Source organism: Rana temporaria, chromosome 7, assembly GCF_905171775.1.
Source record: "Rana temporaria chromosome 7, aRanTem1.1, whole genome shotgun sequence".
Lineage (NCBI taxonomy): Eukaryota > Metazoa > Chordata > Amphibia > Anura > Ranidae > Rana > Rana temporaria.
The window spans coordinates 11,259,119-11,286,055 of record NC_053495.1 but is presented as its reverse complement, the minus strand read 5'-3'; the positions used below and the strand labels follow the sequence as shown (position 1 = coordinate 11,286,055).

Sequence of the window (26,937 nt, the reverse complement as noted above, 5' to 3'; positions counted from 1 at the left end):
GTTTGATGGGGCAGACTAGCAAGGTTTGATGGGGAAAAAACTGGCGGCATTTGATGGGGCAAACTGGCGACTATTGATGTGGCAAACTGGCGGCTATTGATGTGGCAAACTGGTGGCGTTTGATGGGGCAGACTAGCAGGGTTTGATGGGGAAAACTGGCGGCATTTGATGGGGCAAACTGGCGGCTATTGATGTGGCAAACTGGCGGCTATTGATGGGGCAAACTGGTGGCGTTTGATGGGGCAGACTGGCAGGGTTTGATGGAGAAAACTGGCGGCATTTGATGTGGCAAACTGGCGGCTATTGATGTGGCAAACTGGCAGCTATACATGTGGCAAACTGGCGGCTATTGATGGGGCAAACTGGCGGCTATTGATGGGGCAAACTGGCGGAATTTGATGTGGCAAACTGGCAGCTATTGATAGGGCAAACTGGCGGCATTTGATGTGGCAAACTGGCGGCGTTTGATGGGGCAAACTGGCGGCATTTGATGTGGCAAACTGGCAGCTATTGATGTGGCAAACTGGCGGCATTTGATGTGGCAAACTGGCAGCTATTGATGTGGCAAACTGGCGGCAATTGATGGGCACAGTGGCTGCAGTTGATGGCACAGTGGCGGCAATTCGTGGGCACAGTAGCTGCGTTTGATGGGCACAGTGAGGCAGCAATTGATGTTTTTTTTTTTTAGTTTGCGCCCCTCCAAAAAATTTGAGCACCAGGCAGCACTGCCACCGATCATGGGGAACCTCTCCTAACCTGAGATAGAAGACCTTGGCCTTGTCTCTTAATGAGACATCTTAGACCTTGTTGTTCACATGGGTGGTAAAATCTAATTATGGGACAGATCATAATAAATGAATATTATTATTATTTTCATTTTTTAACAGGTCCCTGGAAAATGTATCTGTCAGCATAATACAGCCGGAGAGCACTGTGAGCAGTGTGCCCTTCTGTACAACGACCACCCATGGAGGCCTGGAGATGGGAAAACAGGAGCGCCCAACGAGTGTCAGAGTGAGTACAGAAAAGATGGCCGACATAAAGAGAGATGATATGTTAATAGTTATTTAAAGGAGCCGCCCACCCAAAAATGAGATTTTAGGTATGGCTGGAGACTAATGGACTAAGTGAGTCCCTGGCTTCCAATTTGTATTGGATACGCCAAAAACTTCAATTCTCTGTCCTAATTCCTAGTTCTGTTCCTCTCCACCCGAGAGTTTTAGGGTGTCCCCCTCTACCTTTGCGTGTCCCAGCGCCTACTATTACATTCTCTATCTTTATATAAATAAAAAATTCCAGCATGGATGCTCCTCCCTGGCAGGTATATAAAAAGTAGGGAGGGGAGGAGCGAAAGAGCTGGGCCAGCATTGACAGTAATTAGACACTCACAGAAGAGGAAAGAGCTACCGTGTTTCCCCGAAAATAAGCCCAGGTCGTATATTAATTTTGGCAACAAAAGACACATTAGGGCTTATTTTCGGGGTAGGTCTTACCATGTAATGTGCTGTCTTTTCTCCCCCTCTCTCTCCCTCCCTGCCTGAAAGGAATCCCCAGCGTGAACTGAGATAAAATGCTTTTTAAAAAAATGTGTGTTTCTGTAATATAATTGTGTCAAATGCCTTCGTTATAGCGCCGCTCTGCACTTCTATGACCCGCTGGAGCTCTCTTCCCCACAATTATATTACAGAAACACACATATTGTACATTATATAATACTGTAATAGAGTGGATTATATAGGTGTAGGGCCTGGTTACTTTCCAGAACCGGTGCTAGTGTAAATTTAGAGGTTAACCAGTTCAAATTTTTAAGCCTCTGTCTCAGCTTTGGCTGTACTGTGGGTTCATGCTGTTGTTTCTGGGGTGCTGATCACACCCCAGGTCAGCAGGTGGCAGCAGCGGAGTCAGAGATTTGGATGCTTTTTTTCCCAGCAGCCTATCAGGAGGAGGGTTTCCTCGCTGGGCATGCTGGGAGAGGGTATTTATGAGGCAGACACCATTTTTCTGGGTCTTCACGTGTGGCGCCCACCTTCAGGGTAGCCATACCACGGCACCCTGGCGAAATGGCCTTCCGGGCCGAGGTGTGCGTGCTACGCGGTGTTCCATGTTCCGGGACCACGTTGGCCTGGAACATTTGAGCTGTGGCTGGGGCCCAGTGATCGACTGGGTCCCCGATCTGAGGAGGTCCCAAGCATTAGTCCTGCTAGAGGAGGTTGTTCGGTGGAGAGACTGCCTGAGGATTACCAAGAGAGGCTGGTGTTCCAAGAGGGTTCTGACCATCCACCGGGGACCAAGGTAACCGGGTGCTGAGAGGCTGGACGCCGGTCGCCTATCAGTCGGTAACCTGCTAAACTACCTGAAGGAGATCCAGGTGTCGAATCTGCTAAGGAGGATTATCTCCATTGTTTGAACCATAGGGAGGGTCTGTGGCAGAGACTCATAGGCGTGCGCACAGGGTGTGCCAGGTGTGCCCAGGCACACCCTAATCATCCTGTGCAGCACAGTTTCCCCCTACTGCCCTGGCTCCCATATTTCCCTCTGCAGCACTATCAGCTTCACTCCTCTCCTATCGGCTGTTGCTGCTGGGATGTTTTAGGAGTGGGGAAGGGGCCAGTAAATATGTAATTTACCGGCCCCTTCCCTTTCTGAATGAACACCGTGAGCGATTGGTAGTGTGTGTTTGGGCTTTGGGGTGCACACCCTAATGCAATAAGTTGCGTACACCTATGCAGAGACTTATCCCCAAGTTCCGAGTGACACTCTGGCTGCCAGGCTAGTGAGAGAGGCCTGTCCAGGTGCGCTACACCCCTTTCCGGCTGGAGTGGCGAGAAAATAAGTTGTCGTTGAAAGCAGGACTGTTTCCCTATTATTTACACCTGAATCTGTTATTCCTCATTTCTACTATCTCTTCATTCTTCACCAAGTTCTACTGTTTTTACCCAACTGGGTAATAAAAAGCACAGAAAAGACACCTGCTATGTGGACATTCCATTTGCTTTCATCAAATACCCCTAGACGGCGGAGACACATGAGGTAAAATGCCACCCAAATCAAACCAGCAGCTCCTTCGGGGGTAGTGCTACATAGGATTTTACAAGCATTTTAACCACTTAAGACCCGGACCTTTAGGCAGCTAAAGGACCCGGACAGTTTTTGCGATTCGGCACTGCGTTGCTTTAACTGACAATTGCGCGGTCGTGCGACGTGGCTCCCAAACAAATTTGGCGTCCTTTTTTTCCCACAAATAGAGCTTTCTTTTGGTGGTATTTGATCACCTCTGCGGTTTTTATTTTTTGCGCTATAAACAAAAATAGAGCGACAATTTTGAAAAAAAAAACAATATTTTTTACTTTTTGCTATAATAAATATCCCCCAAAAATATATATATAAAAAAAAATGTTTCCTCAGTTTAGGCCGATACGTATTCTTCTACCTATTTTTGGTAAAAAAAAATCGCAATAAGCGTTTATCGGTTGGTTTGTGCAAAATGTATTGCGTTTACAAAATAGGGGATAGATTTATTGCATTTTTATAAATTTTTTTTTTTTACTACTAATGGCGGCGATCAGCGATTTTTTTTTTCGTGACTGCGACATTATGGCGGACACTTCGGACAATTTTGACACATTTTTGGGACCATTGGCATTTTCACAGCAAAAAATGCATTTAAAATGCACTGTTTACTGTGAAAATGACAATTGCAGTTTGGGAGTTAACCACAGGGGGGCGCTGATGGGGTTATGTGTCACCTAATGTGTGTTTACAACTGTAGGGGGGTGTGGCTGTAGGTGTGACGTCATCAATTGTGATTCCCTATATAAGGGAACACACGATCGATGACGGCGCCACAGTGAAGAACGGGGAAGCTGTGTTTACACACAGCTCTCCCCATTCTTCAGCTCCGGGGACCGATCGCGGGACTCCAGCAGCGATCGAGTCCCGCGCCAGCGACCCCACGGCTGGGCTTAAAGGGCAACATACAGGTACGTTGATGTGCCCAGCCGTGCCATTCTGCAGACGTATATCGGCGTGAAGGGGTCCTTAAGTGGTTAAACTAGGGCTTATTTTCGGGATAGGGCTTATATTGCAGCCCTCCTGGAAAATAACGCTAGGTCTTATTTTTGGGAAAAACACGGTATGACGTGAATTGAGGGAGGGGACTATGCTAGAAATATGACTAGTTCAAAGACACATTACAAGTGAATAAATATAATTTATTGAATGAAGAATCACTATAAGCATGTAAAGTTCTTGAGTTTTCTCTGCTTTTTTTTTAAATGTTTTAAGTTGGTGACAGGGCCTCTTTAAGCTACAATTTGCCCATGTTGTGCATCACTTGCAGGGTGCCGTTGTCACAATCACGCCCTCAGCTGCCGCTTTGATCACAACCTCTGGCTTGCTTCTGGAAATAAGAGCGGAGGGGTCTGCGAGAACTGCCAGCACCACACGGAAGGGTCCCGCTGCCAGCGCTGCAAGGGCGGCTACTACCGAGAATACACCGAGCCCATCAGCTCCCCACTGGCATGTAAAGGTAAGGGGTGGCATGGACATGTATTGGGTAGGTGGAGACAGGGGCAGACTGATAACTCATGGGGCCCCACGGGCAATAGAAGATTATGGGGGCCCCCGGGCTTACAGAAGGCCACCATGCCAGGAGGCAGTGCAGAGGCAGGGCAGCTAAAATCTCGAGAGCATGTCGGTTTCGGACATATCAGGGACAGATGTAAAAAAAACAGATTTTGACATACTGTCCCTGGTTTTACTGAGACATGGCAACCCTGATGGGGGCCCCCTAGTGGCATGGGGCCCTCGGGCAGTGCCCGAGTGCCTCAATGGTCAGTCCGCCCCTGGGTGGAGAGCCTGCAGCAATAAACATATAGAGGAGAAGGTGGTGAGGGAGACACTGCTACTGGGTCCTTCTATAATGTTTTTAAAGTGTATGAAAACCCAAGTACAAAAAAGTAATATATTGCAGATTACCATTCCTTAAAGGGGTTGTAAACCTTCAGGGCCAGATTCTCGTAGGAGCGCGTATCTTTGCGGCGGCGTAACGTATCCGATTTACTTTACGCCGCCGCAACTTAGATGGGCAAGTGCTGTATTCTCAAAGCACTTGCTCCGTAAGTTGCGGCAGCGTAGCGTAAATCGGCCTGCGTAAGCCCGCCTAATTCAAATGTGGGACAGGGGGGCGTGTTTTATGTTAATCTTCTGTGACCCGACGTGATTGACTTTTTTCACGAACGGCGCATGCGACGTCCATGGAAATCTCCCAGTGTGCATTGCTCCTAATACGCTGCAAGGATGTATTGGTTTTGACGTGGACGTAAATTACGTCCAGCCCCATTCACGGACGACTTACGCAAACAACGCAAAATTTAAAAATTTTGTCGCGGGAACGACGGCCATACTTAGCATTGATAGGCCGCACTTATGCCACCATATAGCAGGGGCAACTATACGCCGGGAAAAGCCTAGCGTAAACGGCGTAAATTTACTGCGTCGGCCGGGCGTAAGTTCGGGAATTTGCGTATCTTGCTGATTTACATATTTTGACGCCTAAATCAGCATACACGCCCCTAGCTGTTAGCTTAAAAATGCAGTTACGATCCGACGGCGTAAGAGACTTACGCCTGTCGGATCTAACGGATTTCTATGCGTAACTGATTCTAAGAATCAGGCGCATAGATACGACCGGCCGGATGCAGAGATACGTCGTATCTCCTCTAAGAATCTGGCCCTCAGTTTTTTTCACCTTAATGCATCCTATGCATTAAGGTGAAAAAACATCTGATAGTTACTGGCCCCCCAGCCCCCCGGTTTACTTACCTGAGCCCTCGAAAGTCCCACGTCGAGAACACACTGGCTTCTCGGCTCTACTGGGCCTAGTTTTCTTGACTCTTCATTGGATACAAATGACGCGGGGCCGTGTTCGGCATTCGTGTCTATGGACGCAAATGCTGGACTCGGGAGCGCGCCCGCAAGGTAACCCCCTTGGAAAAGCGCTTCCCAAAGGGGGTTATCTGATGCAAGGAGGAGCCGAGACAGCCGCCGAGGGACCCCAGAAGACGTGAATCGGGGGCCACTCTGTGCAAAATGAGCTGCACAGCCGAGGTAAGTATGTTTGTTATTTTATTTTTTTAAATTACGAACCTTTACAATCACTTTAAATGTGGTGGCTGTATTCGTTTTCCTTTTTAAGGCTATGAACATTTTCTGAAAGTATATAATAAAGACCTGCCAGGTTTTCAATGTTCTTGTAACTCCCTGTGCACTGAACTGATATCTCAAACTGATATACTGACTACCTCCACCTCCCTCCCTATGTAAAGGGGGGAGGAGGAGGTGTCGGTAGTCCTGTCCTAGGGTGACAATGCAGCTCCATCATAGGTAGTACAGCAAATTTTGTCACCCTAGGACAGAAGGTGTGTTACTGGCACGATCACCAGGTGAAAATAAAGAGAAAAAATTGCAAGGAAAAGGAAAAGGGCATCCACCATGTATTCATAATAATAGGGTTGGGGGGTAGATTTGCGTTAAAGAAAAATGTGAAAAGCAATACAAGGAAGTGGAGAGGAAGCCTTTATTACATTTTCTATACAAGCGAAGGTTATAAGTTAAAAAACTCTTTTAATAAAATAAATACAAATATAGAAAAAAGAATTTAAATATGCATATGCAGAAAATGATCTGCACCAACAAAGGACAAGAAAAGCAACACGAAGCAAAAAGGCCGAGCAGGGAGAGCGCAATCATTAAATATGTGCTGGAAAAAGAAGAGAGGGGAGAAGCCAGGAAATTGCGATGACTGAATTTTACTCATTGGTGTCCGTCCAAATCTGATATGTCATTTTTGGATGAAAGAAAACCTACATTTTGTTGTCCCAGAGGTTGGGAGGTGGAGGGGGCAAAGAGAGAAAGAGAAGGTGTATGGAAGGAATGAGAGAGAGAGAGGAAGAGAAGGTGTATGGAAGGAATGAGAGAGAGAGGAAGAGACAGAGAGAAGAAGAAGAGAAGGTGTATGGAAGGAATGAGAGAGAGAGGAAGAGACAGAGAGAAGAAGAAGAGAAGGTGTATAGAAGGAATGAGAGAGAGAGGAAGAGACAGAGAGAAGAAGAGAAGGTGTATGGAAGGAATGAGAGAGAGGAAGAGAGAGACAGAATAAGAGAGAGAGAGAATAAGAGAGAGGGAGAGAAGAAGAGAAAGTGTATGGAAGGAATGAGAGAGGATGAGAGAGAGAGAAGAAGAGAATGTGCATGGAAGGAATGAGAGAGATGAAGAGAAGGTGTATGGAAGAAATGAGAGAGAGAGAGAGAGAGAGAGAGAGAGAGAGAGAGAGAGATGAAGAGAAGGTGTATGGAAGGTACAGGACAGAGAGGAAGAGAAGGTGCATGGAAGGAATGGGAGAGAAAAGAAGAGAAGGCGTATAGAAGGAATGAGAGAGAGGAAGAGAAGGTGCATGGAAGGAATGGGAGAGAAGGCGTATAGAAGGAATGAGAGAGAGGAAGTGAAGGCATGTGAAAGGAACAGATATAAGTGGAATAAATAGTATATAGAATGAATGGGAGAGAGAGAGGAAGAGAATATGTATGGAAGGCGGGAGAGAGAGAGGAAGAGAAGGTGTATAGAAGGAAGAAGAGCGAGAGGAAGAGAAGATGTATAGAAGGAATAAGAGAGAGAGAGAGGAAGAGCAGGTGTATGGAAGGAATGTGAGAGAGAGCAAGAGAAGGTGTGTGGAAGAGAGAGGAAGAGAAGGTGTATGGAAGAGAGAGGAAGAGAGAGGAAGAGAAGGTGTATGGAAGAGAGAGGAAGAGAAGGTGTATGGAAGAGAGAGGAAGAGAAGGTGTATGGAAGAGAGAGGAAGAGAAGGTGTATGGAAGAGAGAGGAAGAGAAGGTGTATGGAAGAGAGAGGAAGAGAAGGTGTATGGAAGAGAGAGGAAGAGAAGGTGTATGGAAGAGAGAGGAAGAGAAGGTGTGTGGAAGAGAGAGGAAGAGAAGGTGTGTGGAAGAGAGAGGAAGAGAAGGTGTATGGAAGAGAGAGGAAGAGAAGGTGTATGGAAGAGAGAGGAAGAGAAGGTGTATGGAAGAGAGAGGAAGAGAAGGTGTATGGAAGAGAGAGGAAGAGAAGGTGTATGGAAGAGAGAGGAAGAGAAGGTGTATGGAAGAGAGAGGAAGAGAAGGTGTATGGAAGAGAGAGGAAGAGAAGGTGTATGGAAGAGAGAGGAAGAGAAGGTGTATGGAAGGAATGGGAGAGAGGAAGAGAGAGGAAGAGAAGGTGTATGGAAGAGAGAGGAAGAGAAGGTGTATGGAAGAGAGAGGAAGAGAAGGTGTATGGAAGAGAGAGGAAGAGAAGGTGTATGGAAGAGAGAGGAAGAGAAGGTGTATGGAAGAGAGAGGAAGAGAAGGTGTGTGGAAGAGAGAGGAAGAGAAGGTGTATGGAAGAGAGAGGAAGAGAAGGTGTATGGAAGAGAGAGGAAGAGAAGGTGTATGGAAGAGAGAGGAAGAGAAGGTGTATGGAAGAGAGAGGAAGAGAAGGTGTATGGAAGAGAGAGGAAGAGAAGGTGTATGGAAGAGAGAGGAAGAGAAGGTGTATGGAAGAGAGAGGAAGAGAAGGTGTATGGAAGGAATGGGAGAGAGGAAGAGAAGGTGTATGAGGGGTACGGGCAAAAGAGGAAGAGAAGGTGTATGGAAGCAATGGGAGAGAGACAGGAAGAGAATGTTTATAGAAGAAATGGAAAAGAGGAAGAGAAGGTGTATGGAAGGAATGTGAGAGAAAGGAAAAGGTGTGTGGAAGATATGGGAGAGAGAGGAAGAGAGGGTTTATGGAAGCAATGGGAAAGAGAGGAAGAGAAGGTGTATGAAGGGAATGGGAGTGAGAAGAAGAAACGGTGTATGGAAGAGGTGGGAGAGAGAGGAAGAAAAGGTGTATGACAAGAATTGGAGAGAGAGAGGAAGAGAAGGTGTATGAAAAGAATGGGAGAGAGGAAGAGAAGGTGTTTGGAAGAAACAGGAGAGAAAGGAAGAGAAAGTGTACGGAAGGAATGGGATAGGGAGGAAGAGAAGGTATATGGAAGGCATGGAACAGAGAGGAAAAGAAGGTTTGGAAGAAACGGGAGACGGGAAGAGAAGGTTTATGGAAGGAATAGGAAAGAGAAGAAGAAAAGGTGTATGGAATAAGCGAGAAAGAGAGGAAGAGAAGGTGTTTGGAAGGAATGGGAGAGAGAGGAAGAGAAGGTGTATGGAAGGAATGGGAGAGATAGAAAGTAACGGGGGAGAGAGAGGAAGGAAAGGTGTATGGAAGGATTGGGAGAGAAATGAAGAGAAGGTGTATGGAAAGAATGAGAGAGTGGACAAGATTTATGGAAGGAATGGGATAGAGATGAAGAGAATGTGTATGGAAGGAATGGGAGAGATGAAGAGAAGGTGTATAGAAGGAATGGGAGAGATGAAGAGAAGGTGTATAGAAGGAATGGGAGAGATGAAGAGAAGGTGTATAGAAGGAATGGGAGAGATGAAGAGAAGGTGTATGGAAGAGATGGGAGAGATGAAGAGAAGGTTTATGGAAGAAACAGGACAGATAGGAGGAAAATGTGTATGGAAAGAATTGGGGGAGAGAGAGAGGAAGAGAATATGTATGGAAGGCGGGAGAGAGGAAGAGAAGGTGTATAGAAGGAATAAGAGAGAGAGGAAGAGAAGGTTTATGGAAGTAACAGGACAGATAGGAGGAAAAGGTGTATGGAAAGAATTGGGAGAGAGAGAGGAAGAAGAGAAGGTGTATGGAAACAACAGGAGAGAGGAAGAGAAAGTGTATGGAAGGAATGGGAGATAAAGAGTAAAAGTGTATATGAAAAGAAATATAAAGAGAGAGCGTGTGATGTGATGCATTGGTGAGCAATTTAGCTCGTGTCTCTGCCAGAAAAGTCCCCCCCACTTTGTGTGCCATCTCCGGCCCCTCAGACACAAAAGAAGAAGGGGGGGGGTAAAAGTCCGCCAGCCGCCTGACACACACCTGCCCTTCAGCTAGGGCAGAACACCAGATTCCTGGGTTCTGATACGGTGTGATATGATTCATCTGGAACTGGGATTTTCGCTCATAGTCGGGCATGACTCCTCGCGGGGGCCGTAATGCCAGCCCTTTGTTCCCTTAAGCCTCTGTCTCCTTCTGTGGTACATCTGTGGCATTAGCTATGCTCATTCAATTAAATCTTGGCTCCTTTTTTTTTTTTGAAGCCCAATAATCCAAAGCTTGTGTACGCGGGACACAGCTGTGAGCGAGGCGAGGAGGGAGCTGTCTAATTTAGCTTCATCCTGGGCTAGGGTAAAGGGGAGCTCCAGCCAAAAAGGCAGAAGGGGAGTATTGTGATCTATGGGTAGGAAAAACCTGGACTCGTTACTCACAATGCATGCATTAAACATGAAAAACACAGTTGGGTAGATTCAGGTACTTGGGTGCAAACTTGCGGCGGCGTAGCTTAGCCTGTTTAGGCTACGCCGCCGTAAGTTAGCTAGGCAAGTACATGATTCTCAATATACTTGCCTGCTAATATACGGCGGCGTAGCCTAAAGCGGGCGGGCGTAAGGGCGCCGAATTCAAATGTCTTGGAGGGGGGCGTGTTTGATGGTAATGAGGCTTGACCTCACGTTTTTGACGTTTTTTTTTAATGCGCATTTCGGCTAAGTACGCCGCACGGGCCTATTGATTTCGACGTGGATGTAAACGACGTAAATCCTGATTCGCGGATGACCTACGCAAACGACGTAAAAAATTTGAATCTCGCTGCGGGAACGGCGGCCATACTTTAACATTGTTATTCCACCTAATAGGTGGAATAACTTTAGGCCTGCTAATGCCTTACGGAAACGGCGTAAATCGACTGCGGTGGCCGGTGTAGTGTCACAGTTTGCTGCCTATCGTAGAATACTGCGGAAGTCACGTGGCGGCCAACTGCGCATGCGCGATGCGTTCCAAACGCGAGTGCGATGCGTTCCAATGGATTTACGACAGTACACACCAGCGAACCCGGCATTCAGGGCGACGTGGATTTAGAGGAAAGTGGCCAGTTGGCCTCACGTCCTCGCTTCGCTTGGACGACTCGCTGCGCTCGCTCGGCCTCCTGGCTCTTTTTTTAACATCCTCCAATCCACGGGGATGTTAAGGAAAGAGCCTGGATGCCGACCGAGGTTTCACTGGTGTGTACTGTCGTGAATCCATTGGAACGCATCGCATTTGCGTTTGGAACGCATCGCGCATGCGCAGTTGGCCGCCACGTGACTTCCCGGAGCATTCTACGATAGGCAGCAAACTGTGACAATACACCGGGCGTACGTTCGTGAATCGGCGTATCAACTCATTTACTTATTCTACGCCGACCGCAATGGAAGCGCCACCTAGCGGCCATCCAAAATATTGCAATCTAAGATAGGACGGCGCAAGCTGTCGTATCTTAGATGTGTTTAAGAGTATCTCTGTTTGAGAATACGCTTAAACATAAGTCGGCGTAGATTCTGAGTTAAGTCGGCTTATCTAGTGATAAGTCGGCCTAACTCTACCTGAATCTACCTAAGTATATCTATACCTAGGCCCACTTTAGTTTTTTAATGAAGGGAAAGGAGAAGTGGAGTTGTGCCGCATCAGCGTTTTTTTTTTGTTCTCTCCATACAGAATGCTCTTGCAATGTCATGGGTTCAATGAACGAAACATTAAACCGGAGCTGGAAGTGTCACCCCCGAACGGGATTCTGTTACTGCAAGCCCGGTGTGGCCGGCCCATACTGCGACCACTGCTTGGTGGGATACTGGGGGTTCGGGGAAAATGGCTGCCGGCCCTGCGACTGCTCCAGAGACTGCGACCCCAATACAGGAGAATGCCAAAACAGGTACAACATCTCACCTCGTGATGATGATCACTAACACCTGTCCTCAGGTAGGATCAGGTTCTCACCTTGAACAATTCTGGTGTCACGATGTAGAGAATAAGATTTCCTATCATCTGTGCCCAGTCTTGCCACACAGAGTTAATCCAGCTCTGAGCAATCCTCTTTTTATTGTTCAGTGAAATAAAACAGACTTCCAGATAAAGACCAAAGTCCTTGCTCGAGTGACAGGTTATTTACATATCTCGTGCACTAGCTTGCAGACATGCACAGCTTCTGTAAAGTGCACAATTCACATCCCCCTCCCCTCTCCTCCTTTCCTCTCCCAGGATTGGCTGTCTTACCTGTGGTTTGATTAAATGTTTTCAAAATATGGGGTGATCCACAGTTCAGTGTAAACTGCCATCAGAATATACATAGTCAAGTATTTTTATTTTACTTCTTTTTTTTTTTTTTTTTATCACTTTTATTCCTATTACAAGGAATGTAAACATCCCTTGTAATAGGAATCAGTGTGACCGGTCCTCCTTATGGAGAGATGTGGGGTCAATAAGACCCCACATCTCTCCTCCAGGCTTACAAGCATGAAATCGGTGAAAAAAAAGTTTACTTCCGGGTACTGGGCGTGACGTCATAACGTCGCGCCCGGGCCTCCGACGGTCATAGAGATGACTGGTGACCATCTGGTCACCAGTCATCTCTATGCTTCCCAGGTAGCGCCGACCGATTCTCTCTCCGGGCCCCCGATGGCACAGGAGAGCCCGGGGAAGCACCGGATGGCGGGGGGGGGGGGGGGGACGTCCTTTACATGAAAGCCCCCTCCTGTAGTTTTCTGTAGTGGGTGGAGCCCGCTAGGGTCCCTCCCACAGCTCTGCTCTCTGCACAGGTTATCTACAGCATTGCTCTATCTGAGTATTTCTATCCATTTGAGGCTCTTGAGGAATATATTGAAGGTTTTTGTGCCTTTATTTCATTTCAGCCTTAAAGTTCCTAAAAGCAAGGGGTCATTTATTTATTAACAGAAAAGTGTTGCCCTGTTTTGTTTTGCAGCAGTGACAATGAACATTTTCTAAACATTCCTATTGGTGGGAGGATCCCTGACTTCATAGACACTCCAGCCAATGAGAGCGAGGACGAGTGGAAGTGGAACAACGAAAAGGGATTTTCAGCGTTAAGACATCCAGGTAATGATGTTGTGATGGCCAAGCCTGGACTTAGGTTCCATTCACACCTATGCATGTTGCTTTTGAGCGTTTTTTCGGTGCTTGCTGCATTTTTTTGACTTGCGTTTTTACCGCGATTTTGCCGCGATTTGCGTTTTGTTATTTTTTTCCATCAATTTGAATTTTTTTACATTTCCTTTAAAGCGGGGTTCACCCTAAAACACCAATAGACCGTTACATCCAGCATACTGCTGACATCTACAGTATGCTGGATTATTTTTTTCATACCGCTGTACTTACGGTCTTATGGTATTTTTCACGGGGCTTCCGGGTTCTCACTCGGAGTAGGCGTTCCTTAGATGATTGACTTTCGGGTAAAGCGCGTCATCCCCTTCCGAAAATATCCGAGGGGGACTTTACGGCACCTGCGCAGTCAGCTCTACACAGCAGGCACCATATAGCGCCGTAAAGAGCAGAGTCCCCGTCGGATATTTTCGGAAGGCGATGACGCGCTTTACCCGCACGTCAATCGTCTCCTGGGAGGATCAATACTCACTCCCAGGAGACATTGCGCAGAGCTCCCCGTCGGGGAAAAGGAGCGACGCGCCCACTCTCCGCAAGGAAGAAGACCCGGTGCATTGCCATGAAATGAGATTTGCCATGGAATGAGATGGTCCGCCTCCATCTCATCCTATTGGCTCACTCATGTCACGTGACAAAACATCAGTCACAGCTAGGCTATCATAGGGAGAGGATCTCCTCTCCCTGTGATAGCCCGATAGCACTGTCAGCAGCGTGCCTTCCGCCAGCGCTAAGTGCACCCCGCGCCCGCAGCTCTACTCCCAGATTACGTACACCCCGCGCCCGCAGCTCTACTCCCCGTCCCCCGCGCCCGCAGCTCTACTCCCCGTCCCCCGTTAAGGCTCAGGGAACCAGGCGAGTCTACGCTATTAGAGTCTACGCTATTAGACCACCAGCTCTGCCATCATTCTGGGGCGAGTCTACGCTATTAGCGTAGACCTAGCGTTGGCTACGTTACACTACTAACGTAGCCAACGCTAGGTCTACGCTAATAGCGTAGACTCGCCCCGTTCCCTGAGCCTTAACGGGGGACGGGGAGTAGAGCTGCGGGCGCGGGGTGCGGGGGACGGGGAGTAGAGTTGCGGGCGCGGGGTGTACTTAGCGCTGGCGGGAGGCACGCTGCTGACAGTGCTATCGGGCTATCACAGGGAGAGGAGATCCTCTCCCTATGATAGCCTAGCTGTGACTGATGTTTTGTCACGTGACATGAGTGAGCCAATAGGATGAGATGGAGGCGGACCATCTCATTCCATGGCAAATCTCATTTCATGGCAATGCACCGGAAGTGAGGCTGAAGACAGGTAAGTGTAAACTTTAAAAAAAAATGACAACGCTACAAGCCTTTATTAAGGCTGGAGATAGGTTAGCGAAAAAGTTAATTTTGAGGGTGAACCTCCGCTTTAACAACCAGCTATAAACAGGTTAAAAGAAAAAAAAATCGCAGGAAAAACGTGGTACTTGCGTTTTGGATGCGGGTCCATTGAATTTTATTACATGCAAAACGCTGCTTTTTGCAGGAAAAAAAGTCCCAGACCCTTTCCAAAAACGCAGAGGCACAAAAAAGCATTGATGTGAACATGTTCCATAGGAACCCATGTTGAAAAATTTCCCTGCTTTTCTGCAAAAACGCAAAATGCACCAAAAACGCATTAGTGTGAATCAAGCCTAAATGTAAGCTTGCACAAGTTTTTTTACAGAGCGCTTTACCACTTGCCGTCTGAAAGATTTACCCCCCCCCCCCCCCCTTCATGACCAGGCAATTTTTTGCTATACAGCACTGCATTACTTTAACTGACAATGTGACCTAATTAAATTGATGTCCTTTTTTCTCCACAAATAGAGCTTTTGGTGGTATTTTTATTTTTTATTTGTTTTTCTGTTTCAAATATTTTATTAAATGTTATAATTATCAACAAAATTCCATTAACCACTTAAGACCCGAATTAAAATGCAGGTAAAGGACCCAGGCCAGTTTTTGCGATTCGGCACTGCGTCGCTTTAACTGACAATTGCGCGGTCGTGCGACGTGACTCCCAAACAAAATTGGCGTCCTTTTTTCCCCACAAATAGAGCTTTCTTTTGGTGGTATTTGATCACCTCTGCGGTTTTAATTTTTTGTGCTATAAACAAAGGGGCTGGACGTGTGACGTCATTGATCGTGTTCTCCTATATCAGGGAACACACGATCAATGACGGCGCCACAGTGAAGAACGGGGAAGCTGTGTTTACACACAGCTCTCCTCGCTCTTCCGCTCCAGGGACCGATCGCGGGACTCCAGCAGCGATCGGGTCCCGCGGTCACGGAGCTTCGGACCTGTTCGCGGGCGCACTACCCGCGACCCACGGCTGGGCACTTAAAGAGGACGTACAGGTACATGCTTGTGCCCAGCCGTGCCATTCAGCCGACTTATATCTGCAGGAGGCGGTCCTTAAGTGGTTAACAGAGCATCTACAATAATATAATAGAAATAGATATTCCATTAACAGAACATGTAAAATAGCATAGTAGAAAAAGGCGTAATCATTCAGGAAAGTAACTCTTATAAATGTAAATGAAAATAGATAACCTAGCGGATTGTAGGATAAGATTATGTAACATGAAGTGTCATAATCATAGCTTCATGGCAGCTATTTGACGACAAGTAATTGAGACATTAATTTGAAATAATATAATTGTTTCATCTATGAAGAGAATAGAATAGAATGAACCTATAAAGAAATATAAAGTTAATGTGATGTAGGCTTTTGGTGGTATTTGATCACCTCTGCAGTTTTTATTTTTTTGCGCTATAAACAAAAAAACTGACAATTTTTTTTATTTTTTTATTCGGTATCGGCGAGTACTTGAAAAAAAGTATCGGTACTTGTACTCAGTCCTAAAAAAGTGGTATCGGGACAACCCTAGTTATAATAATTAAGGAAGAAAAGTATAAAAACCTGTAGATGCAAACAAAATATATACTTGCTCCTTTTGGATATGGAGTAAAAAAAACAAAACAAAAAAAAACCCCACAAATGATGCGAAACCCAAACAGAGACGTTATGAGCAATCTGATGGTGAGCGGGTCTCATGGTCGGTGGAGTCTGAAGTGGGAAAAAAAAAAAAAGAGACTGCAGATATGATACAAGAGATGGTCAGAGACTACAGACATGATACAAGAGATGTTTAGAGACTGCAGACATGATACAAGATATGTTTAGAGACTGCAGACATGATACAAGATATGTTTAGAGACTGCAGACATGATACAAGAGATGGTTAGAGACTACAGACATGATACAAGATATGTTTAGAGACTGCAGACATGATACAAGATATGTTTAGAGACTGCAGACATGATACAAGAGATGGTTAGAGACTACAGACATGATACAAGATATGTTTAGAGACTGCAGACATGATACAAGAGATGGTCAGAGACTACAGACATGATACAAGATATGTTTAGAGACTGCAGACATGATACAAGAGATGGTTAGAGACTGCAGACATGATACAAGAGATGGTCAGAGACTACAGACATAATACAAGAGATGGTCAGAGACTACAGACATGATACAAGAGATGGACAGAGACTGCAGACATGATACAAGAGATGGTTAGAGACTACAGACATGATACAAGATATGTTTAGAGACTGCAGACATGATACAAGATATGTTTAGAGACTGCAGACATGATACAAGAGATGGTTAGAGACTACAGACATGATACAAGATATGTTTAGAGACTGCAGACATGATACAAGAGATGGTTAGAGACTACAGACATGATACAAGATATGTTTAGAGACTGCAGACATGATACAAGAGATGGTCAGAGACTACAGACATGATACAAGATATGTTTAGAGACTGCAGACATGATACAAGAGATGGTTAGAGACTGCAGACATGATACAAGAGATGGTCAGAGACTACAGACATAATACAAGAGATGGTCAGAGACTACAGACATGATACAAGAGATGGACAGAGACTGCAGACATGATACAAGAGATGGTCAGAGACTACAGACATGATACAAGAGATGGTCAGAGACTACAGATATGATACAAGAGATGGTCAGAGATTAAAACATGATACAAGAGATGGTCAGAGACTGCAGATATGATATAAGTGATGGTCAGAGACTACAGACATGATACAAGATGGTTAGGGAAGGCATGGATGCCTTCCCTACTGACAGAACGGTAATCGGCCTTGTTTACATTCTGCCTCTGTACGGGATGGCCGGCGGACATCGAGTCCACGGTACCCGCAGATCAGCTCCCGCTGTGTATAATCATGGGATATTTTTATTTTTTTCGTTTTTTATAAATTTGCAAAGATTTCAAACAAACTTCTGGATACACTGTAAAAGAAGGGGAATGCAAGTGAAGCGCGTTTCGAGGGGGGGGGGGGGGCTGGAAGCCGACACACTTCCCCCTTCATCAGGGTTTGTAATGGTTATTAGAGCTTGCATGGACTCGGAGAAACGCGTTTCGGGGGAAATCTGTAAAGTAGCTTGTTTGCTCGTGGAACATCAGTGAAAACTGGGATCCCGTGCCGCAGTCGGCCATTTTAGGTCACTCCTGTTAACGGACATCCCACGAGCAAACAAGCTGGATTTAATTCTGAAAGCGCATTAGCCCTCTAAATGCCTTCCGCTTGTATTCTCCGTCTTCCGCCTGCACTTCTTTCAGTTGGTGACAGGTTCTCTTTAATATTCTCGTATCTCTTATTTCTCCTCGTCTCCACAGAGAAGTGTGTGTGTAAAGAGCGAATGCTGGGCAGCATGACGGACTTCTGTCAGATGAAATACGCCTACGGTGAGTACCCGGGTCTTATGTTCATGAGGGTCCATAGAACCCGTCTGTGTTATCAACCAATCGGATTCTAGCAACCATGTTTACAGCTTCGGTTGTATTTTAGGTCAACTTTCTTGATATGAGGGGCCTCAAGTGTGGCTTCTGACATCACCTAAGGGCCACACACAAAAACTCAGTGAATATTCATTATCAAAGACAGCAGACACACAACAGATTTGGGTCAAAGATTATAGGCATGATACAAGAGATGATTAGAGACTGCAGACTTGATAAAAGAGATGGTCAGAGACTACAGATATGATGCAAGAGATGGTCAGAGATTAAGACATGATACAAGAGATGGTTAGAGACTGCAGACATGATGCAAGAGATGGTCAGAGACTGCAGACATGATATAAGTGATGGTCAGAGACTACAGACATGATACAAGATGGTTAGGGAAGGCATGGATGCCTTCCCTACTGACAGAACAATAATCGGCCTTGTTACAGACATGATACAAATGATGGTCAGAGACTGCAGACATGATACAAGAGATGGTCAGAGACTACAGACATGATACAAGAGATGGTCAGAGACTGCAGACATGATACAAGAGATGGTCAGAGACTGCAGACACGATGCAAGAAATGGTCAGAGACTGCAGACATTATACAATAAATGGTCAGAGACTAAAGACCTGATACAAGAGATGGTCAGAGACTGTAGACATGATGCAAGAAATGATCAGAGACTGCAGACATCACACAATAAATGGTTAGAGACTAAAGACCTGATACAAGAGGTGGTCAGAGACTGCAGACATGATACAAGAGATGGTGAGAGACTGCAGACATGATACAAGAGATGGTCAGAGACTGCAGATATGATACAGGAAATGGACAGAGACTGCAGACATGATACAGGAAATGGTCAGAGACTGCAGACATGATACAGGAGATGGTCAGAGATTGCAGACATGATACACGAGATGGTCAGAGACTGCAGACATGATACCAGAGATGGTCAGAAACTGCAGATATGATACAAGAGATGGTCAGAGACTGCAGACATGATACAGGAAATGGTCAGAGACTGCAGACATGATACAGGAGATGGTCAGAGACTGCAGACATGATACAGGAAGTGGTCAGAGACTGCAGACATGATACAGGAAATGGACAGAGACTGCAGACATGATACAGGAAATGGTCAGAGACTGCAGACATGATACAGGAGATGGTCAGAGACTGCAGACATGATACAGGAAGTGGTCAGAGACTGCAGACATGATACAGGAAATGGACAGAGACTGCAGACATGATACAGGAAATGGTCAGAGACTGCAGACATGATACAGGAGATGGTCAGAGACTGCAGACATGATACCAGAGATGGTCAGAAACTGCAGACATGACGGTTTCCCGCTTATTTCCCGCCTTCACTACTGCAACTCTCTCCTTAATGGCCTACTCTTATGTGAATGCTGATGCTAGACTAATACACCTCACTAACCGATCCGTGATCCGTGACTTGCGCTGAAAACTTGCGGCGGTGTAACGTAAATGGGATACGTTACGCCGCCGGAATTGTACATGAATCTGGCCCTCTGTGTACAGAAGAACTCCATGTATCCATATTGCACTGTATTTGTAAAATATTACAGCGGCTGCAGATTAAAAAGGAAAGGTCGTGTTTAATAACAGTCAATTACAATATGACTTGTATAGCAATTGTATACGCTAGGATTATTTCTTCTTTACTTTTTATTTTTTTTTCCCCCACGAAAGGGGAGTTACCCTTTAGAGGTGCCTTCAGTGGTCTGTCAGCTTGATTAATCAGGTTTTACTTTTGTGTGATCTAACCTTTTAACATACAGCAATACCCCCCCCCCCCCCCCCATTGTATGTGAGCATCCTTGCTAATGACTGCCTCAACTGAAATTGACGTAATACAGACAAAGCAGTTGTCAGCGGGGGTTTAAATCCCACGCCACATGCAATTAAGATCCCAAGAGTAGTCCAGCTTTGTCAAGGCATTTTTTATATACAAATCTGTAACACATAGACTTTCTCAGCATGCTCGCGACGTTATCATAGCGGCCTGGGGATGCGGTAACTCACGCATGCGCTGTGACGGGACCTAAGGATCGGCTCACAGTTCTGTGACCGAAGCAGTGAGCCAATTACAGGAGCAGGAGGATTCTGGGAGCCCCCCCAGCTACTACTAAATGCGTTTAGTTGCTATAGCCATAGGCGTGCGCAGGGGGTGTGCCAGGGCACACCCTAATCACTTTGCGCTTTGCCGATTCCCCCTACTGCTCAGGCTCCCCCCCCACATGTTTCAGGATGGAGAGTGGGGAAGGGGCCAATCAATATGTCATTTACCGGCCCCTTCCTTTTCTAAATGAACACACTCACTCACTGTGTTCAATTATATTTGAAGCATAGTAAACTGTGTTTACTATGCTTCAGTTTCAGTGGCGGCTGGTGCTCACAATTTTTGGGGGGCGCAAACGGAAAAAAAAATTGCAGCCTCACTGTGCCCATCAAATGCAGCCACTGTGCCATCAATTGTCGCCACTGTGCCATGCCATCAAACGCAGCCACTGTGCCATCAATTGTCACCACTGTGCCATGCCATCAAACGCAGCCACTGTGCCATCAAATGCAGTCACTATGCCATGCCATCAAACGCAGCCACTGTGCCATGCCATCAAACGCAGCCACTGTGCCATCAATTCGCACCACTGTGCCATGCCATCAAACGCAGTCACTATGCCATGCCATCAAACGCAGTCACTGTGCCATGCCATCAAACGCAGTCACTGTGCCATCAATTCGCATCACTGTGCCATGCCATCAAACGCAGTCACTATGCCATGCCATCAAACGCAGTCACTGTGCCATGCCATCAAACGCAGCCACTGTGCCATCAAATGCAGTCACTATGCCATGCCATCAAACGCAGCCACTGTGCCATCAATTCGCACCACTGTGCCATGCCATCAAATGCAGTCACTGTGCCATGCCATCAAACGCAGCCACTGTGCCATCAATTCGCACCACTGTGCCATGTCATCAAGCGCAGCCACTGTGCCATGCCATCAAACGCAGCCACTGTGCCATGCCATCAAATGCAGCCACTGTGTCATCAATTCGCACCACTGTGCCATGCCATCAAACGCAGCCACTGTGCCATGCCATCAAACGCAGCCACTGTGCCATCAATTCGCACCACTGTGCCATGCCATCAAACGCAGTCACTGTGCCATGCCATCAAACGCAGCCACTGTGCCATCAATTGTCACCACTGTGCCATGCCATCAAACACAGCCACTGTGCCCCTCAATTGTCGCCACTGTGCCCATTAATGCCGCTGTGCCAATTGTCCCCACTGTGCCCATTGTCGCTCAAGGTCCGGCCATCTGAATAGACCAGCGGCAGCGGCGACAATAACATCGATTCATGCAATGCATGAATCAATGTTATTAGACTCAATGGCGGTGCGAGAGCCAGAAGGGGCGGCTCTCCAGCGCCCTCTTTGGACGAACCGCCACTGGTCCCAATACTTTTGACAACATAGTGTAGTTTGCCTGTCACAGCGTGTAGGAAAATGGGACATAGTACTACATGTATTGTGTGCCCCGGGGGGACAGAACACTGTAATGTAAAAGGAAAGGAGACGTCCTTCTTCCTCTGTTCATTCTTCTGAACTGTCACGATTTTTCACTGCAGTTTCGGTGTAGGGAATATTCTCACCTAACGGGGGTCTCCCTTATATTCTGATGGGAATGGTGATATCTAACGATCCTTTCTGTCTTTCTATCAGTGATAAAAGCTCGGATCTTGTCCGCTCATGACAAAGGCACCCACGCTGAGGTGGTGGTGAAAGTCAAGAAGGTCTTGAAATCTGGCAAAGTCAAGATTGGACGAAACAACCGGAGCATCTATCCGGAATCGTGGACCAACCGTGGTTGCACCTGCCCCATCCTTAACCCAGGTATGTTTCCCGTGGGATCCGGAGCCACCTATGGTCCAGGCAGATCCCCACATGGTCACCTTCCCTTCAGTCTTGCACAGTTGTAGCGGCTCCTCTGCTGGACTGAAAATGGCTTACTCCGATTTCACCGCACGCTGTGAGCTTCTCACCATGTGCATTAGAAGCTGCAGCCAGTCAGATAAGAGCCCCTTCTCATGTCTTGGCTGGAGGATGTCCAGCATTGTCTAGGCAAGTAATGGTGAACCTTGGCACCCCAGATGGTTTGGAACTACATTTCCCATGATGCTCAGTGTAGTGGAGCATCATGGGAAATGTAGTTCCAAAACATCTGGGCCCGGATTCAGAAAGATGAGCGCATCTTTCTGCGGGCGTAACGTATCTCAGATACGTTACGCCGCCGTAAATTTGGGCGCAAGTTCCGTATGCAGAAAGAACTTGCGCCCTTAGTTACGGCGGCGTAACGTATGTGAGGCGGCGTAAGCCCGCCTAATTCAAATGGGGATGTTGTGGGCGTGTTTTATTTAAATTTCACATGACCTTGCGTATTTTCCGTTCGTGAAAAAATCCCAGTGCGCATGCTCGAAATTACACCGCAAAGCCTCATTGGTTTCGACGTGAACGTAACTTACGCAAAGCCCTATTCGCGAAACGACTTAAGCAAGCGACGTAAAATTTTCAAAACTCGGCGCGGGAACGACGTCCATACTTAACATTGGCTACGCCTCCTATAGCAGGGGTAACTTTACGCCGGAAAAAGCCCAACGTAAATGACGTAAAAAAATGCGCCGGCCGGACGTACGTTTCTGAATCGGCGTAAATACCTAATTAGCATATTCCTCGCGTAACTATACGAAAGCGCCACCTAGCGGCCAGCGTAAATATTCAGCCTAAAATACGACGGTGTAAGACACTTACGCCGGTCGGATCTTAGGGAAATCTATGCGTAACTGATTCTCGGAATCAGGCGCATAGATACGACGGCCGGACTCAGAGATACGACGGCGTATATGGAGATACGCCGTCGTATCTGAATCCAGGCCTCTGGGGTGCCAAGGTTCGGCATCTGCCCAACCTCTCCCCTTTCATTCGTTGGATTTCAGTTTGTTCAATCATGGAGGCTTAGCAGCACATGTGGGTGTTACCTATGGCAATCTGCATACAGTCTACCTAGGAACGCCCACTCCTCCAGACTGACACCCACCCAATCCAGGCATTTTGATATTTGCTAACTCCTCCCAAGAGCCGGCCCACTGCTTGCATCAGGACTGGGATCTCTTAAAGCTCAGTTCCCACCAAAAGTGAAACTTCCGCTAATGAAAATGCATGGCCGATCGAACGGCGCATGCGCGCGCATGCTCAGAATCACGTTGCAAATACTCCCTAAGATACGTCGGCCCAATGCTTTCGACGTGAACGTAACTTACGCCCAGCCCCATTCACGTACGACTTGCGCAAACGACATAAAATAAGACGCTGTTCCGACGTCCATACCTTAACATGACTTACCCCTGCTTTATGAGGGGTAAACTTACGCCAGACGTAAGCCTTACGTAAACGGCGTAGCTAAATCCGACAGGAGCAAGTACGTTCGGGAATCGGCGTATCTAGGTCATTTGCATATTCGACGCGTAAATCTACGGAAGCGCCCCTTGCGGCCAGCGGAAATATGCACCCCAAGATACGACGGCGTAAGGAGACTTACGTCGGTCGTATCTTGCAAAATTCAGGCGTATCTCAGTTCCTGAATAAGCGCATAGATACGACGGCGCAGTCCTTTCTGAATCCAGGCCAGAATGTCCACCGCAATATTGCAGTCCTGCTATAAGTCGCTGATTGATGCCATTACAAGTAAAAAAAAAAAAAAAATCCATAAAATATCTCCCATAATTTGTAGACGCGATAACTTTTGGCAAACCAATCAATATACGCTTATTGGGATTGTTTTTTTACTATATATATATATATATATATATATATATATATGTATATATATATTTTTAATCTTTGGCTTTAAAAAAAAAAAAATGTTTTATTCCAGCCTGGTCCGGAAGTGAATGTCATGACATCGCTCTGGTCCTCCAAGGCCATAGAGTGGATCAAAAAAGACCCCAGATCTCTTCTTTATTTTTTAAAAGCAAAAGATATAAAAAAAATACAGTATATATATATATTTTTAAATCGAAACATCAAAAATATATATATTTTCTTTTGATTTGAAAATAAAAATAAAAAATTCTTCTAGCCTGGACTCGCTCTGGTCCTCCAAGGCCATAGAGTGGATCAAAGAGTGTTAACTCTTTGATCACCAACAGGAGCAGCCAGCCGCAACGCCAAATCGTTACAGCAAACAGTTTCTTTCCTTTTGGGATAAAGGTTTTGCATAAATAAATAAAAGCTGATCATAGTAAGCACCCCTGTTGTCAGTGGTAAATGGTTTGCCTCATCCCTGTAACTGCTACATCTGCAGGATAGCTTGTGTTTTTAAAAAACAACAGACTTACTGTCAGAATCACCAGCTTAAAGGGGAGGTTCACCCTAAAAACGACTTTCTCTTATTACACTGCCCCCCACATTACAATACAATTATGCCTATTAGGTTTTTTTTGATGCTGTACATACCTTGGTACAGCTAATTCACCCGTGGCTTCCGGGTTGCGAGTCCCGCGGGAGTGGGCGTTCCTTACATGCTGGTGATTGACGTTTTGACAAAAAACAAGCTCCCCCCGTCGCGTAAGCCGCGTCACGATTGGCGAAAAGAGCCAAACGGCGATGCGCAGGCGCAGTATAGCGCCGACTCGCCGTTCGGCTCCTTTCGCCAATCGTGACGCAGCTTACGCGACGGGGGGAGCTCGTTTTTTGTCAAAACGTCAATCACCAGCATGTTAGGAACGCCCACTCCCGCGGGACTCGCAAGCCGGAAGCTACAGGTGAATAGCTGTACGAAGGTATGTACAGCATCAAAAAAAAAATAATAGGCATAATCGTATTGTAATGTGAGGGGCCAGTGTAATAAGAGAAAGTCGTTTTTAGGGTGAACCTCCCCTTTAAAAAGAAAAGAAAGAAAATAAAGCCTAAAAAAGGAAACAAATGCAGCCATCACATCTTACTTACTGGCCTGATCACCAGCTTAAAATAAAGGAAATAAAGTAAAAAATAAATAAATGCAGCCTCCATATGTAAGAATTGGTAAGCTGCAATATAATAAATGTTTGCTTTTGGGTTTACTAGAACCTGCAGTGTGACTATTATTATTATTATACAGGATTTATATAGCGCCAACAGTTTGCGCAGCGCTTTACATCAGGGAAGACAGTACAGTCACAATACGAATCAATACAGGAGGGATCAGAGGGCCCTGCTCGTTAGAGCTTACTATGAAACATAACAGTGCGACTCTGGGGCGCGGGTCGTGCCCACACAGCATGGCACAAGCCTCATCTGCTCCTCAGAGGGTCAGGAGTGGGCACCCCGCAGCGAATACCAGCGTTCTATTCTCTCGCAGAAACTGCCGGCAGACACAGTGCCCTCTCTGTTCCCACACGTCTGTGCCGCGCGGGGGGGACCAGATCACTCGCTTCTGTCTCTTGTCCAAAACGTTCATTCTACAAGCGGAGCTGAATGAATCGGGGGCCGTTCATTAGACGTAAGCTGGCAGGGCAGCCCATCCGTCTCCGCCAGATCACAGACTCTAACACTCGTCATTGAGAGTGCCTCTGATCGCACTGAGCAGCATTTAATTGGCTGTACCTGCCCGTGGCATAGCATGGCAGGATGGTAAGGAGGGGGGGGGGGGTTGTGGAGGGTTAATATGGGTGAATAGTTCTGCTTTTGACCTGCTTTGAGCATCTTCTGCAAAGCTCAGTTATGTTCTGGTTCACATAATATAGATCTCCCCTGCAGCTGCAGCCGTGGAAAGTGCTGACTGGATATTGCCAACGGTGATCATTTCCTTTTCTATGATGAATGCAGCTTTCACCATGTATTTTGTACCATATTTTCTGTGGATAGATGTAGGAAGGGCTACAACCCCAGTGAGCTTTTATTGCTGCCTGTGCGCCACTGCCTATATGTGCAGTGCAGAGCCATTCTTTTTTTTTTTTTAAAGTGTATTTTGTGCGTGTACTCGAGAGAGGAGCCGGACTGCAGGAGTTGGGAGTAGGCAGGCCTCCCCCAGAGGCAATCTGCCACCTTTCTCCATGCCCCGGGTGGCAATGGTGGGTGTGTGAGGGGGTCCTCCCACACAGCCCGCCCTACCTGCTCCGCTTTGAAGCCCAACGGGGCAAGGGAGTGAGAGGATCTAGCCCGCTCAACCAGCCCCGTTAGTCCTTCGCCTCTCTTTTTAGAGACCGCGTGGTCAAAGTGCATGCATGTTAACCCAATTGCGAGTGTGTGTAAGTGTGGTGGTTTTTGTGGGAGGGGGGTGGGCGTACTAAGCGCAGGCTTACCTCGCATAGCACACCCACCGGGAGCCGGGCTGAGACCACCAAACTCAATTCACATGTAGCCGGGACCGGGATCCGAACCCCTAGCTGCAGAGGTGAATGGCTTGTCAGCGCAGTGCCAATCGCGTTGAGCCACCGCAGCTCCCAGAGCCATTCATTGGGAATCGCATCCAATGCATTTTACTGTGGAGCCCAATGCACAACGCTACACAAGTATTGTGGTGCAATGAGTTTTCAAAAGTTGTAATTTTGTTCATCTGTTAGCCTATAACTAAGGCCCGGTTCACACTGGTGCGACAATTGCTCCAACTTTGAGTGCACAAGTTGCATGACCCCCATACAAAAGATTAAAGGGTGCAGCTCCAGCCTCTGGTAGGTCCTTATCTACTGTCAACTTCTGGGAGTGCAGGCAGGGAAAGGGCTTGTAACAGCTCCATAGAAGTCAATAAAGAAGGAAATAAAGAAAATCCCAAGAAACGCATATCACACAAAACACTAGTGTAATGCCGCGTACACATGGTTGGAATTTCCATTTCCAATGGAAAAAGTCAGATATTCCGACCCTGTGTGTGTGCCCCATCTGACTTTTTC

The 26,937-nt window shown here is 46.6% G+C and overlaps 1 protein-coding gene across 1 annotated transcript in view; it reads left to right on the top strand.

Moving 5' to 3' along the window:
- LOC120945044 (netrin-4-like) overlaps positions 1–26,937 on the top strand; it is a 56,840-nt gene that overhangs the window by 26,184 nt on the left and 3,719 nt on the right. The window contains exons 4-9 of the mRNA XM_040358885.1: positions 888–1,014; positions 4,340–4,528; positions 11,658–11,871; positions 12,919–13,052; positions 17,855–17,923; positions 21,734–21,904. Of these exons, the coding sequence (XP_040214819.1) occupies positions 888–1,014; positions 4,340–4,528; positions 11,658–11,871; positions 12,919–13,052; positions 17,855–17,923; positions 21,734–21,904 (904 nt within the window). The remainder of the gene's footprint in view (positions 1–887; positions 1,015–4,339; positions 4,529–11,657; positions 11,872–12,918; positions 13,053–17,854; positions 17,924–21,733; positions 21,905–26,937) is intronic.